This window comes from Amphibalanus amphitrite, unplaced genomic scaffold (genome assembly GCF_019059575.1).
Source record: "Amphibalanus amphitrite isolate SeventyFive unplaced genomic scaffold, NRLGWU_Aamphi_draft 000893F_arrow, whole genome shotgun sequence".
In the NCBI taxonomy this organism is placed as follows: domain Eukaryota; kingdom Metazoa; phylum Arthropoda; class Thecostraca; order Balanomorpha; family Balanidae; genus Amphibalanus; species Amphibalanus amphitrite.
This window is the reverse complement of record NW_024882387.1, coordinates 49,482-64,794: the sequence shown is the minus strand read 5'-3', so window position 1 is coordinate 64,794 and position 15,313 is coordinate 49,482. Positions and strand designations below refer to the sequence as shown.

The window sequence follows — 15,313 nt, the reverse complement described above, 5'->3', positions numbered from 1 at the left end:
GGCCGAGGCCGGCCTCCGGCCATAACACGGGCACGGGGAGGTCCAGCCCCGCCCACCAACTGCATCTGACATTGAGTTCTCGATTCGATTCGGAATACGATAAGAAAAAAATCATCGCCTTCAGGCTCAGCCACTTACGGAAGATCGGCTCGCAGATCCGTACGCAGCCAAACCATGGCCGCATGACCTGAGCGAAAGATAACGGTCTTATTGACACTGCCCCCGGCGGGGCTCTGGTCTAGTGGAGCCGTATGTACTCGCCCAACGCACTGCCGCAGACATATGTGCGGCATTGCAGCCTATCGATCTCGATATAACACGATGCAAACGTTATGAAAACATATTGACTCGCACCGGCCGAATGTTTTCTGAATAGCTCCGTTGCAAATGGGATTCAGTGCGACTCCCAGCACCGGCTTCGTTCGGGGTCTGGTTTGCATACGAGTCATCGGTATTCGCTACCCACGGAGCGCAGGCGGCGGTATATCAGAAGCTATGTCTCATCGACACAAACACTGGCGACATTTGGGTGAGTTTATTGACACGTGAAATCGGTCACGGGAGTATCGACGGCCGCCGCGGGCCCGCTCGGCTACGGGCGGCTGCTCGCGCTGCGGCGGCTCGGCCCGTCCGCGCGGGACACCTCAGACAGCAGCGGCGGCACATTCGCAGGTAAAACACCGGCCGGCGGCGGCGACATGCTGGCTGCGGGCGGCCCCTAGAACTCGTCCAGCTCCTTCGGTGCGTCCAGGTCCCGGTAACTGCTCAGAGGACGCACATGGCTGAAACGGGACACACAGACACGGGCAGGTTAGCAGAGACCCTCAGCATGTGCAGCGGCGCTGCGTCACTCGGCGGTAACCAATCAGCGCCACCGGCCGGCGGACGTTCACCAATGGCAGCCGCTGATTGGTCAACAGTAGCCAACCAGCGATACCGGCCGGCGCCCGCCGACCAATAGCGGCCGGCGCGATCGCTGATTGGTCCACAGAGACCAATCAGCGACGCCGGGCCGCCTCGGGTGCGGCGTTTCAACACTGAACGAAGCTGCTCGAAAGTCGAATCATGAATCACATTCGTGAGGCGATATTTTACGGCCCCCAAAAAGAAAGCATGTGCGACGCTTCAGCATTTATGTCGCAAAACGTTCACCAATTTCGATCATCAAATAAAACGCGTATTTAAAATTTCCCGCCACCATTTAATTGCACCAAACTATAGATAATCCCTCGTAAAGGTAATGATTCGCCCACGAGACACCTCTTTCAATGCGGAAACGTCGGCGAGAGGCGGCGCGGCGCGGCGCCGGCGGCACCCTCGATACCTACGTGGTCGTCGTCGTCGGCGACTGTGGGAATTACAACAAGTCAACGTCGGGCGGCGCGTCCAGGTCCCGGTAGTCGACGATGGATCGCGGGTCCCTGCGGCGACACACAGACGGTGCCGGGGCGCGTCAGTGGCCGCTTACTCATAGTGATACGGCGGGGACACATGCGTACCGCTCCTGGTGGGTTACCGGTGACACGAGACAGAGTACCGAGACAGACAGAGAGCAGGCAGCGCGGCAGAACGGATACAGAGGTACGACATAATCATCAACAGTGTAATATAAGCGGCAGAAACGTGGCGAACAGAACAAAACAAGCAGGCTGCGAGATAAGTGGTGACAACTGAGGCGAATCAAGCATGCAGGCACTGTGCTGTGCAGGCAACAACGAACCAACTGAACACTGGCATCTGTTGATTAACGACCTACGAATTTGGCGCACCACCCTGCCCCGCCACGTGATTTTTGTGGCGCAAAAAGTCTTTGTCGGGGCCAAAGCGTTCGGAAATTGCCTCTCAAAGTGCCAAAGTGTCTTTGTTCACGTGGCGGGGCGGCGGGCGGATAACAATGTCTGTGATCACAAACTTGGCTCGGCGCGGCGGCGGCGGCGGCTGGAGCGGCTGTGGAGGCCAGAATCCCGGCGAGGAGGCGGCGGCGCCGGCCGGGAACAGGACGTGTCCGTGGAACGGGTGGGGCGGGTGGGGGAAGCGGGGCGGCGGGCCGCCCGACGGGCCCGGAGCGGCCAGCCAGCCGCCCCTGTCCGACAGCGGGTCAGTGGTCAGAGAGGGCAGGGAGGTCACGAGAAGGGGATGACAGGACAGAGGAAGGATAGGGGAAAGGAAGGGATGATAGGGTGAAAGAGAAGGCAAGAAAGAACCCTGAGCAAGCTAGATGCTGAAAGGAGAGAGGAAAAAAAGGTAACATATGCAACGGACAGCCGATAGGCGCCCTGAGGACGCTTAAATATTATAGAAAGAGACATAAGTCAATCACTTCGGAGGCAAGAAAGAAGAATTAGAAATGAAGAGAGAAAAGTTGCATGTTAACTTGGGGAGAACAAACGGACAAAGAAAAGGCAGAAGAGCACGACAAGATGGTGGGACCAAGAATAATTAATATAGGCAGGTGATGTGACATGAGTGAGAAAGATAATTACAAGTAGTGCTGAGTAAATTAAGAGAAACGGTAGGACACAAATAGCTTCAAGAACAAATGCTACGGAAGGAAAATGGTGCATCATTATTGAGATACAATACAACCAGAACAAGAGGTAGGTAGGCACGAATCAAGTAGAAATATGAGAAGGTAGTATGATAGGATGATATCAACAGTCGAAAACAGTTTCAAGGACCAATGTGATTCTGGAAAAAGGAGCAGAGAAAGACAGGTCCATGAAAAACTAGGGGAAGGTCCATGCGGCGCGACATGCCCGTGCGTTTCTCCGGCGTGTATGACAGACATAACAGACAGCTGATGGTAAGTCGGATGGTTATGGCGGCGAGGCCGGCCCAGCCCACAGAGGCGCCAGACGATATTCGCCACACGCCTCCGGACGTGTGGCAGCACCTACGAGGAGTCCGTACAGCATCTGCACGGGAGTGATGACGGAACGGCACTGAGGTCCACCTGCTGACGCTAGTGACACGAGATGCCGTTCGCGCGTGCGCTACCTGCTAAACGTTAGTGACGCGGGAATAACTGGGCTCGGCTCCAGCCGCCCACCTGTCACACAGCATCCTTAGCGTGACACTCAGACACGGTTACATCCATCCACTGGCCTCTCTGTGCACCCTGCTCCGTCATGACCCCGGCCACCCCCCAGCCAGACTCTCTGTAAGCAGCAGCTATGTTGACAGACCGTGACTGTGACAGTGACAGTGACAGTGACCACGGCACGGACGTCATCACTCACCGTCTGGCGCCGTAAGGGCGCGGCGGTCGCGGGTAGGCGTCCCGCGGCGGCAGGTACGGCTCCCGGTAGTAGGGGTCGCGCGGCGGCGGCGGCTGGTAACCGCCGTACATCGGAGGACGCTGGTAGCCACCGTAACCGCCGTAACTGCGAGCAGGGGGGAGGGGGAGGGGGGATCAGCTGGTGCCTGGTAACACACGGGTGAAAAGGGAGGGGTGGCGAACATATTATGATAACATACCATAGTACGATTGCTAGCTGAAAATAATTAAAACTAGGATTTCAGCGCATGTGTTTCAGTCGGCATAAACCCACTGTACCGACCTGACTCATCTGTCCAACATATCTAAGTCCTGAACCATTTCAAACGACATCCGCTACTTTAAGTACTGACTTATAACTACGGGGCTTTTCCAAGCATTACACGCAGCTATGCGGCCTGCTCCACCCAGTTCCTGATTCTGTCTGAGTCTGATAAAACCACAGTGTACGCACTGGTGCGGCGGCGATCTAGACTGAGTCCAGCCGAGCCCCCTCCCTTCCCTCCACCTCCCCGGTTAAGTACGCACTGGTGCGGCGGCGGCGGCGGTCCCGGCTGGGTCGAGCCCCCTCCCACTCCCACCCCTATACCCCTGGCTGGGTACGTGGTACGAACTGGTGCGGCGGCGGCGGTGGTCCCGGCTGGGTCCTGAGTCCCCTCCCTCCCCTATAACCCCCGGCTGGGTACGCACTGGTGCGGCGGCGGCGGCGGTCCCGGCTGGGTCCTGAGCCCCCTCCCTGTCCTATGCCCCCGGTAAATACGCACTGGTGCGGCGGCGGCGGCGGTCGCGGCTGGCCGAGCCCCCCTCCCCCTCCCCGGTTAAATACGCACTGGTGCGGCGGCGGCGGCGGTCGCGGCTGGCCGAGCCCCCCTCCCCCTCCCCGGTTAAATACGCACTGGTGCGGCGGCGGCGGCGGTCCCGGCTGGGTCCTGAGCCCCCTCCCTCCCCCTCCCCGGTTTAGTACGCACTGGTGCGGCGGCGGCGGCGGTCCCGGCTGGCCGTATGGTGCCCCGTGGAACGGCGCCGGCGGGTCCTCCTTGCGGCTGGGCCCGGCGCCGCCCGCCTTGGCCGACGGGTGCTCGGGCAGCTGGGGCCGCTTCGGGTCGCGCAGGTAGTTGTTGAAGAACTCCACCTGGTGCAGGACACCAGAGGTCAGCAAAGGGGGCACCAGAGAGGGACCTGGCGTAGAGTGATCTACAATAAGCGGCCTACGAGGTGCCGGGGAGCTATCGAGTCATAGTCACGGCAGATGTTGGTCCTAGACCCCAGTTTACGATACATCCCTCGGTCGTTCGAAAAGAAAGCAGCGCTGCAAAGTTGTCAGTGGATGAACAGAAGGGTCAACTGGAGTGATATTCACTTCAGTGTGCTAGTATGATCAATATTGATAACCAAACATATTCTATTCCCATAACTCAGAGCTCAAGAAGTCCCTCAAATAGTGACCGTTTCACTGACCTCCTTTTTCACTTCCTCCACCTTCTCGGCGTGTTTGTTGAAGATGTGTTTGCGCACAAAGTCGGGTCCTTTGAACTTTTTGTTGCTGAGCGGGCACAGCCACTTGTCTTTGGCCAGCTCCTGAGTGTTGGCCTGCACGAACTTCTCCACCTCCTCCTCTGGGTCCTTCAGAACTGCGGAACGAGGTCAGGTCAGGTCAGGTCAGGTGGGGGTCCTTCACAACTGCGGACCAAGGGCAGATTAGGCAGGGGTCCTCCGCGGCACTGACGGTGTCAGGTCACGTGGGGTCCCTCACAAGAGTGAGCCAAGCCCGCGGGGGAGGGGTTGGTTCAGCCACCGTCCACACTGATCGACATCTGGTGGAATTCAGTCCACACTACACAGTGGACACCGAACAAGGCCCTGGGCCAGTGGACTGCGCACACTGGGCAGTCGACTGCGGACACTGGGCAGGTGTCTAACGAGCCACCCTCCCACACGTTGAACCGTCACAGCTCCTGCTGAGGCCGGCGGATCGAGTCGGAGCGGCGAGACGGTACTCACTGAGGCCGTTCTTTTTGCACTCGTCGTCCACCCAGCGGGTCAGCGGCAGAAGGAACGAGCCGATCTTGTTCTCAAACGACGAGATGTAGTCCTGCACCTCCGTACTGGTCACCTGAGGCAGTGGAGGAGCGAGGTCAGATACGCCACGGCAGCGCCACACACGCAGTTCAGGTTAGCGAGAGGGACAACAGATGGCAGCACTACCGCGGCTGCCACTGAGAAATCGACCAAAAGTAGCGCTTCCATATTCCAAAACTTGCAATTATGCCAAAATAAGCGAGGCGAAATGGAGAGAAAGCAGAAGGTGCTACAAACGAACATTTAATTGATACACTAATTAAGAAATCATACCTAGAGATACAAAACTCGATATGTAAGCACAACTCAACTATGCTGCATATATAGCACACGATTCTCCACAGAACCTTCGTGTTGTATGAAAGGAGAGCTAGTTAGCACTCCCCTAGACAAGGACGGAATACAAACACATATGGATGACGGCACATCATCCATCCGTTTTTAGAGTTCACGATCAGCAGAAGAGTTGCAACGCATCGGCATTCGGCATCCTCGCTTACAGACTTATTACTAGCCTACAGATCGAGAGGTGCTAGGACCTTCAACTCAGCGCACTTCATGATTACGAAACCTAAATGTCTTATGGAACGATTCGACTCAGAGCCCTTCCTAAATACGAAACAAATCTCGTGCGAAGCGGGAGTCAAGCAACATGTAAATTATAACAACGTTCAGTGACACGCTGAGAATAGATAATTAGAAAAATTCGGTCAACAGGGAAAACAATGCAATGAATAATTCACCCCAGCATGCTGGAGATTTGCACTGAACTACTTCCGCGACTTATCCCACAATTAATTAGGCAGTAGCACATTTGTACCCACAGCTCATGAGCTGATAAAACCCGACTAATGAGGCAGGCGCCAGCACGGCACACGCGAGCATGGAGTCCGCACTACGGGTAAGGAATTGATTTAAAATGCCACGTGTCATGTAGCTTAATTCGGCCTTCAATTTTTATGAAGCTCTACATCTGAGAGATTTCGAATAGATAAACACATAACAATAAATAGTATTACACTGGAAAAACTTTCTCACAATAACGCATCAGTATCCGATTCCGAAGGTCAAGAGCTTCGCAAATCCTAAAATTATACCACGTACTCCTCGAAAAGGGTAGATCTTTCTGCCCAAGATGAAAGCACGTCTTGAAACCTTCACAATGAAAGCACACACAGCACAAATGATGAGCCTTTGATGGTCGCTGTCTCGGTCGTCGCTGCACGGAGGAACGCGCGTGGAAGTGTGATTGAGCCTCTCGCTCTGGTGCGCACAGACGCCCGCCGGCTTTCATGCTGTCTGAAAACTACTGCGTGACGACGGAGCAACGACGAACAGCCAGCGAGATGAGAGGAACACTTGCCTTTCTTCAGCGGCAAACAACGCAATTAAAACAGAAACAGCAAACGCACACTCGCTTGACAGCGGCTGCACTCAGGACAGTACTTTTTCACACAGATAGACAGATTTTTACAAGGCTTGGAAGGTGCAAGCAAGGCTCGTAAAGGTTTAATGCCACTCTGGGGCTTCCACCACTCACAGTATTACCGCCTTCGTCTCTGCAACCGGCACTGTGCAAGGTCCGTGCGGGCTCAGCCCCGGCGACTCTCTAAGGTGTCTGCCCAGACCAATGTCTCCCCCCTAATTCCTATAATCCTTCCGGCTCTGAAATGGTCTCATTGGACCGAACAAACCCCAACAAAACAAACAAACGAGGTCCGCCAAAGCCGAGACCTTGCAATGTTCCCCGCTCCCTCGTCTATCCTGCGTAAGGTATGTTTGGACGGTACTGTCGACTATCGTCATGGTAAAGCACACCCAGGTTTGCTCCACCATGCCAGTCTCTGGTCGTTGTCGGCGTTTCTTTATCGAAACATAAATAAATACATGAAATATTCAAATGATTACAATAATAATTACTGGTAACATTAAACTGATTTTGTAGTTGGTATTTCATGTGATGCTTTTATGTGCTTATTACACAATCTTCCGTCTAATATCCCCCTTGTCAAGGCGGCTCTATCCACCATTTTTCTCGGTGTAAAATATCCAAGGATTTTCAGTGAGCACGTTCATATTTCAGCCACGCTGGTCTCGCTGCGGCTGTGAATGGCGTGCTTCCCTGCACCCTATGTCCGGGCCGCAGACTGACGAGCCACCGTTATCGGCCGCCGTCCGCCGGGCCGCCGGGGCCCTCTCCGCTCCTCCGTCCGCCGGGCCGCCGGGGCCCCTGCGCTCCGCCGTCCGCCGGGCCGCCGGGGCCCTGTCCGCTCCGCCGTCCGCCGGGCCCCCTCCGCTCCTCCGCTCCGCCGGGTCGCCGGGGCCCCTGCGCTCCTCCCGCCGCCGCCAGCAGAGCGCCGACAGTCGAATGGAGGGTCCCAGATGGACCACAGATCCCCAACCGAGCGCGGCGCACAGCGCGAGACCTCACCGACACCGACCCTCCGCCGGCGAGCGCCGTCACATTTTACTTGCAGATATGAACGGACAATTTATTCATGGAAAGTAGAGAAAAGAGGAGACCTAGAGCCCCCTTGATGCGCAGAAAATCCGTCCAACAGTGCCGGGGAACAAGCACGCCTGAAATTCATGGGCCCACCAATGCAGCACGAACGTTTCATATAAAGCGCCATTCGAAACATTATGCTTGGTTCCATCTAATCATAACATTAATTACCAAAGTCCGTGAGCAGTGAGCACTTTAGTGGTCTGTAGCCATTGGCAGCTGAAATCAGCACCAGGGTTGTCAGATACATTTCTGATCTAAGAAGCCACTTAACGTGTTTGTTGGTCTGCTTTCCGCCTCCCTCAGTTAGGGTACTCGCCATGGGAGACTGACTGACATCCCAGTCGTACCCGTTAACCCGCGCACCGACGGGGGTCTGCGCCAACTTCGCACCGACGGGGGGGGGGCGGATGACCGCCCCCCCCCTGAGATCTCGAGAACGAAGCAAGATAGCGACAAGCGGTAAACGGCATCGGATACGCACGGCCAAGATCTACAATTTTTACTAAGGTCATTTTCAGGTCAGGTCAAAGATGACGTCACAGGGGTCGAAAAAGTCAAAATGGCGGCGCTAGATATGGAGAGAGTTTTTCTCGAATAACTTTCGAATTAGTCAAGATAGGAACAAACTAAGGGCATCATCGTGATCCTCTCGTCTATCCGCATCGAATGATATATATGTTGACCTCGAAAGGTCAAGGTCAAAGGTTGACCTCAGGTCACGTGACCTCGAGGTCATCATGTATATCATTCGATGCGTCTTGACGAGCTGAACACAATGAGACCATCTGCGCGGCTGTATCTTGTTCCTGTACGGAGTTATTGGCCAAAAACCTTTGGTGACCTTTGATGACGTCACATGACCTCACAGCTGCCCAACAGCAAAACCGACCTCAAGGTAGTGAAGGTTGATCGTATTTGAAGTCATGTATGGTATATGGGGCCATTCCGACCCGTTTTAGTGGTAAAAACAGGGAGTTGATTTTTCCCCCATTGACTTATAATGGGGAGGTCGCGAAATTGACCTGACCTTAGGTCACCGATATCAAAATTCCGAGATATACAAATTGTAGCTACTAATGACCTTATAATATCCTGCGACTTTCAAAGGCCTCCGACATCTACTGTAGCTCTGGCACGGTGACAAAGTTGCAAAAAAGTGACTTGAGGTTGGGTCATTCAAAGTGACCTGGTGACCTGACCTTAAAAGGTAGGAGGTTCAAACTTGCACACCATGTGTAAAATTGATGAGGTTATAGTCATACCAAATTAGCGCCGCGGTTTTCCCGCTATTCACGAAAAACCTCAGGGGGGGGGGGCGGATATCCGCCCCCCCCCCCCCGTCGGTGCGCGGGTTAATAGCGAATCGCGTGATACGGTAACCATCCACCCACACACATGAATCATCCAATCACCCACCAACCTTTAACCCTATTCCTGGCGGGGGGGGGCCTCAGGAGCCCCCCCCCTGAGGTTTTTTGGTTATTTCTCCCAAACGCGTTGAGCTAGGAAGCTCAAATTTTCTGACTTTTCCTAAAAGGCTTCTACGCAACATGTCTGAAAATTTTGAGTTGATCTGACCTCAGGTCAGGTCACCAGAGGCGGTTTGGTGACCCTACCTCAGAAAAGTTTGCAATCACGCCAGAGCTAGAGTTTTTGACCGATCAATTTCTTCTCTTCAGGCTTTAGTTAGGGTACCAGTATGTGCAATTTGTATATCTCGGAATTTTGATATCGGTGACCTAAGGTCAGGTCAGTTTCGCGACCTCCCCATTATAAGTCAATGGGGGAAAAATCAACTCCCTGTTTTTACCACTAAAACGGGTCGGAATGGCCCCATATACCATACATGACTTCATATACGATCAACCTTCACTACCTTGAGGTCTGTTTTGCTGTTGGGCAGCTGTGAGGTCATGTGACGTCATCAAAGGTCACCAAAGGTTTTTGGCCAATAACTCCGTACAGGAACAAGATACAGACGCGTGGATGGTCTCATTGTGTTCAGCTCGTCAAGACGCATCGAATGATATACATGATGACCTCGAGGTCACGTGACCTGAGGTCAACCTTTGACCTTGACCTTTCGAGGTCAACATATATATCATTCGATGCGGATTGACGAGAGGATCACGATGATGCCCTTAGTTTGTTCCTATTTTGACTAATTCGAAAGTTATTCGAGAAAAACTCTCTCCATATCTAGCGCCGCCATTTTGACTTTTTCGACCCCTGTGACGTCATCTTTGACCTGACCTGAAAATGACCTTAGTAAAAATTGTAGATCTTGACCGTGCGTATCCGATGCCGTTTACCGTTTGTCGCTGCGATGTGTAGTTTTTGAGATCTGAAGGGGGGGCCGAATCGCCCCCCCCCCGCCAGTTTCTTGTCCCGGCGGAGCCCGCCAGGAATAGGGTTAAGCTGGCCTGCGCGCGTGAAACACGGCACGTACCTTTGAGCTGGGCGGCAGGCCGCGCGCGTGTATGATGCCGCACCGGTTGGGCATCTCGTCCTCATTGGGGTACTCGGAGTGGTTGTAGTAATCGACAGAGTGGACCACGCGCAGGTAGAGCAGCAGGCGGTCCAGCACCTGACGCCAGGGGGGCGGGACGGTCAGAGCGGGGCCGGGGCGGGTCAGGGAGGGTCAGGTCAGGTCGGGTCAGGTCACAGTTGGAAGGGCTGGGTATTACTAGCCAGGGAACATCAACGAATTCAAGTTTCGTCCTTCTTGTCAGAAATAGAAGCCAACAAGAAATGAATTTGCGTCTCATCCATCAAGGTTGACATATAAAGCGCGTTAGCATTACAAGAACACGAAACGTAGCATATGGACCATTCCAGATCAAGTTTCACTTCAGGTAACATCACAGAGAAAATACGAGGGCTGAAAGATACCGGAAGCTGCGTGCAAGCCACGATACTTTTGATAAGTGCCGAAAATTACCACATTGTTTATCGCCTGTAGGATTTTGGCTTACGCTGGTAACTGTCCCCGGCGTCCGACCGACGCCGACCGACGACCCTTGCCATACCTTGATGAGTTCGTCGTCCCTCTCGATGGTGTCGCCGCCGGCGGGCGCCTCCTCCTGGCTGGAGGCGCTCACCCCGAGCAGCTCCTCCTCCTCAGCCGAGGCCTCCTCGATCAGGTAGTCGGTGATGTTGCGCAGGATCGGGTTGTTGCTCGACACGCCGTACGACGGCTGCGTGATGACACGGTAACATATACCGGTCAGCGGAGGCGGGAGACGAATGATCGGCAAACTTTTAGCATCACCGATAAACACTTTCTACTGCCAGCTACATTTGCTTGAAACGATGAAGGTGGAGGAGAAACAAGATTAAACGCGGAACAACTTCTCATGAGAGTAAATCATTGACCTATAGAGTAAACTCCTAGATGGGCAGCTCCTTCACTCCATCGTCGTTTCGGCACCACCAATCAAGTCAGCTCCGGCTCCTGACCCGCGGCATCTCTGTCCCCCTGATCATCCCCCCTTCCCTCTCCGATCACCGCTGCCAGCACCTCCCCCTGCCATCGTTGGGCGCGCCCCGGGGCGGCCATTTGGCCCTGCCCGGAACGAACGGCCGGCTCCAGCGGCGGCGTGCCGGAAGACGGCCGCGCGCCGGAACTAATCCGCGCCAGATGAGGAGCCGATCAGAGGCGCCGCGCCGGCGGAACCGCGCCGCCGCTGCGGCCGTCCTCTGATCGGGAGTGTACACTGTTCGGGGAGCGCATAAACGGACCGGCCGGCCCCGGTAACGGCCGGGAGATGGTCATGGAGCCGCCAGCGGATACGGCCGGACGGGGACTACCTCCGGCGTACCGGCAGCGGCACAGGGAGTTCCTACAGAGGGAGGGGGAGTCGCTGCAGTGCTAGGTAGAGGAGACCCACGGTGTAGCGAAGGAGGACGCTACTTCTCGCAACGGTCGGCTGAGAAGTAGCGGGCCAAAGTTTGGACATCCAAGAGGAACGATTACCTTCATTCAGTGCACTTTTATATCATATTGCCTGACCGTGCGCGCAATCATAATTTCGCTGCATCTTTCCCCTTCGTCGGTCCCGACATCTCACCGCGACCTTTCGGGGTAGACAGAGGGGCTTCGACTGACCTGCTGTCCCCTCTGCTCGGCGTCCGGGTCGGGCCACAGCTGGTAGCGCGAGTCCAGGTTCTGGATTATTTTGGCCGCCAGTTTGATGTCGGCGCGCACCACCTGTTTGTGCGAGGTGATGCCGTTCACGGTGCGCACTCGGCGCGACAGGTCCCGGTTCACGATGGCGCCCAGCTCACAGTCGCGCAGCTGAAGGAGCAGAAAGACATAGTCAGGCAGAGTCACACAGATAGACAGACATAGACGAACAGCCAGACAGTCACAGGCAGTGACCACGCGTATCCATCGGTGATCCTACCTCAGCCAGCACATACTAGCCGAATATGACACACATGTATACTCGGCAATCGGACCTTCCATTAGGACCTTCTATTGCCCGGTAAAGCCTACGTGCAACATTCTACACGGAACCGCCCCAAAATCCGCCGACGGCGTCCTGGAGCACAAATTAGCCGCCTCCGCCGCCGCGGGATCGCCCTGGCACTCTGAACTTTCCGCTGTAATGAGATGCGGCCACCTGGGTCTGAAAATGTTGAGCGTTATGTGACCGCGGCGTCCCGGCGGGCGGCACCAATTGATTCCCTCCCGGCGGAGGAGGCGGCATATGGCCATCAGGGCCACCCGGTGTCACCAGGCTCGTCAGTTCAGCACAGAGACACGACCCTGGCCGCCCCGGGTGACAGTGACGCCACAGACAGCAATCTGTATCCAGCCGACACGGGACGGGGAAAATGGAGAACCCGTGACCAAACAACGCGCCGACAGGCTAGCTGAGATACAATTAATCCCCAGAACAGCTGCGGCTACTTTCGGTCAAATATTTCTCAAAATACCTACAGCAACAAAACGGGATCCTCTCAACATTCCGAGTGGAGCGATCCCCTAACATATCAAATCATCCCCGTCCTTGGATTCTGGTCACTTCTGCCCTGAGGTCAGGTAAGACAACGATACCCCCCCCCCAACCCTGCACAGGTGCTACGACCAAACGGTAGCGTGTTATTGGGGATTCCTCGCGTCAGAATCAAACAAAATAATCCACTCGTAAATCAGAATATTTCACCCCCGACCCACAAACACAGGTGACATCCGATGGGGGTTAGCGCTGGTATACTAATATCCATAGCACATGCTAATGCCAGTTCAGTGGAGCCAGGAGTTACACGGTGTGCAGGAAGTCTGTGAGGGATTCAAGCTCAGGGAAAGCCCAATACCGAGGTGTTAGGCGTTAGCAGTACCCATTTCCCAATTTCATATTTACTCCACTGGGGGATAAATAATACTGCACCCGTCGAACAGATAACTAAACGAACAATGAGTGACAAACAGAGTACGTCAACAAACAGCTGTCACAAACAGGCTACTGCCCCGTAACGCAAACAGATGTGGTCATCCAGCGGACAGAGTTGGTCAGTACAGAGGCCAGCCGAATCAAAGTCAGCAGCAACGCCCCACTCCCTGACAGCTAGCCCAGCTTCCATTCCATCCCATTAAATCGTCGCTACGGTGTAAATTCAGCCATCAGTCACATATGTCAAATATGCCGCTCCCGACGAAGGAGACCGGGGGGGGGGGGGGGGGGTGGAGCGAGCCAGGGAGAAGGGAAGCTGCAGGGCTGGGGGCGCAGGGGCAGGGGCGGCACTCACCCGGATGTTGTTGAGGTTCCAGCAGATCTCCTTGATGTTCACCTGGCGCTCGAAGGTGACCCAGCCGCGCCGGAACCAGCGCCGCTCCGGCTGCGGGTCGGCGATCGCCGCCCGCAGGAAGCCCGGGTACCGCCGGCACATCTGACGGCGCATGGCGGGGCAGGTCAGGTCAGGTCAGACAAGGTCAGGTCACGTCACGTTACGTCACGTAACATCTGAAAAATCAGTTCAGTGATAAGATTGGAATGACCAGAGGGTATAAACCAGACCCAAGCAGAGTTCGTTGAGCACTGAGCAGTGGTCCTCTGGCCTACATCCCCCGTTGTCCCTAATCGGAGCAAACTCTCACGTCGGTGGCAAAATTCAGAACGGAAAGAACTTAATTTTTGCGTAAGCTCCTAAGGCCTTCACTTAGTGAATCATTTACATCTGATTGAATCAATCACAATCACATCTGAATCAATTACCTACATCTGATGTAAAGACCCTTACCCCTCAACTCAACGATAGCTTATAGTCATTCAAACGGTCCCCACACAAAACGCGGCCACCCAGACGCAGAACCCCGGCCGGGCGCCGCCGACAGACCCCGCCCGGCTGTCGGCCGGATTAGTTCGGGTAAACAGCGGCGAGCCGGTCCAAACTCGGCCCCAGGCCCGGATAATAGGGCTAGTTGACAGCAGTTGGCCAACGCGTCCTAACTACGCCGCTTCAGACGTCCAACTTTGCAGGCACGTAGTGGAAGACTCAAACCATGCTCCGGGCGCTCAGCCAAAAGCGATGTCGCTGTTTAACGTACAGTGTAGTCTAGTTTGGCGAATAGAAATCGCGCCGTCTCAGAAATTAACCCCGGATTGAATACGATAACGATGATCACGTTACACGTAACATCAATAACTCTACTAATCACAATGCAATTTCTTGAACATCATATGTCAACGCGGGGATTGTAAATTGGTCCCAAACAGCAACCTAAAAAAAAAAATCACTAAAAACATATCAGAACATATTCTACAAAACGCTTTTACGAAGTTCGGTCTAGTAGCCCCAAACAGGGTCAAGGTCCGAATCGACGTCCAAGTTCCCTCAACTCCGCTCAGCGATAACCCCGCACCATTCGTCAGCGACCCCATCAGCTGGCGGGCGGGACATATGTGGCGCCCGTTTGGCTGCCGTTCCAATTCCGGCGCGGCTGTCGGTAGTTGCGGCGTATGCTGCGCGCCGGCCGCCGCAGGGGTCGTGGGCCGCTCGTAACCACATTTTACGCCCCCGGCCGCACCGCCGGCAGATTCGGCGCCCGTTACTGCACTCATGCAGAATTCAGCGGCGAGGCCGTCCGCCGGGCCGGCTCGGTCGCCATCGTATGACGCCGACACAGCCCGGCAGGCCGACGGGCCACCCCTCTAACGGCAGAGCACAGTGGCACCGACCCGGTCCCAGCCGGTCCGAAACTGCCCGATAACAGCCGAGCCGCCAGCAGTCGAGCCGGCACTCCATCCGCCCCTCCGTGCCAACACGAACATCAACTCCATCGCCAGCCGGGACAAAGAGCCATTCCACCGCGGCAGCTTCCGACCCAGAACGGCCGCTACTTGTCACACGCACATACCGTGCCCAAACTCATTTCGACGCCTCGCCACAGATAAATGAAGTCAATAAAATATGAAAAGAGCACATCAACTACAAAATAGACA

General features: G+C 55.1%; 1 protein-coding gene and 1 non-coding gene across 3 annotated transcripts in view; one reads left to right on the top strand and one right to left on the bottom strand.

Moving 5' to 3' along the window:
* Window positions 1–520: 520 nt before the first annotated feature.
* LOC122367736 (serrate RNA effector molecule homolog) overlaps window positions 521–15,313 on the bottom strand; it is a 29,198-nt gene continuing 14,405 nt past the window's right edge. The window contains exons 10-19 of one of the 2 annotated variants that reach the window (XM_043341094.1): window positions 13,620–13,760; window positions 11,974–12,162; window positions 10,895–11,062; window positions 10,315–10,452; window positions 5,279–5,390; window positions 4,736–4,908; window positions 4,246–4,409; window positions 3,240–3,383; window positions 1,329–1,421; window positions 521–782 (exon numbers count right to left, since the gene is read on the bottom strand). In XM_043341094.1, coding sequence (XP_043197029.1) covers window positions 1,358–1,421; window positions 3,240–3,383; window positions 4,246–4,409; window positions 4,736–4,908; window positions 5,279–5,390; window positions 10,315–10,452; window positions 10,895–11,062; window positions 11,974–12,162; window positions 13,620–13,760 — 1,293 coding nt within the window. In that variant the 3' untranslated portion in view covers window positions 521–782; window positions 1,329–1,357. The remainder of the gene's footprint in view (window positions 783–1,328; window positions 1,422–3,239; window positions 3,384–4,245; window positions 4,410–4,735; window positions 4,909–5,278; window positions 5,391–10,314; window positions 10,453–10,894; window positions 11,063–11,973; window positions 12,163–13,619; window positions 13,761–15,313) is intronic. The other variant, XM_043341095.1, reaches the window with a different exon arrangement.
* LOC122367740 lies at window positions 5,708–5,799 on the top strand. Its single transcript, XR_006254112.1, has one exon. It is a non-coding gene; the product is annotated as a U6atac minor spliceosomal RNA (small nuclear RNA).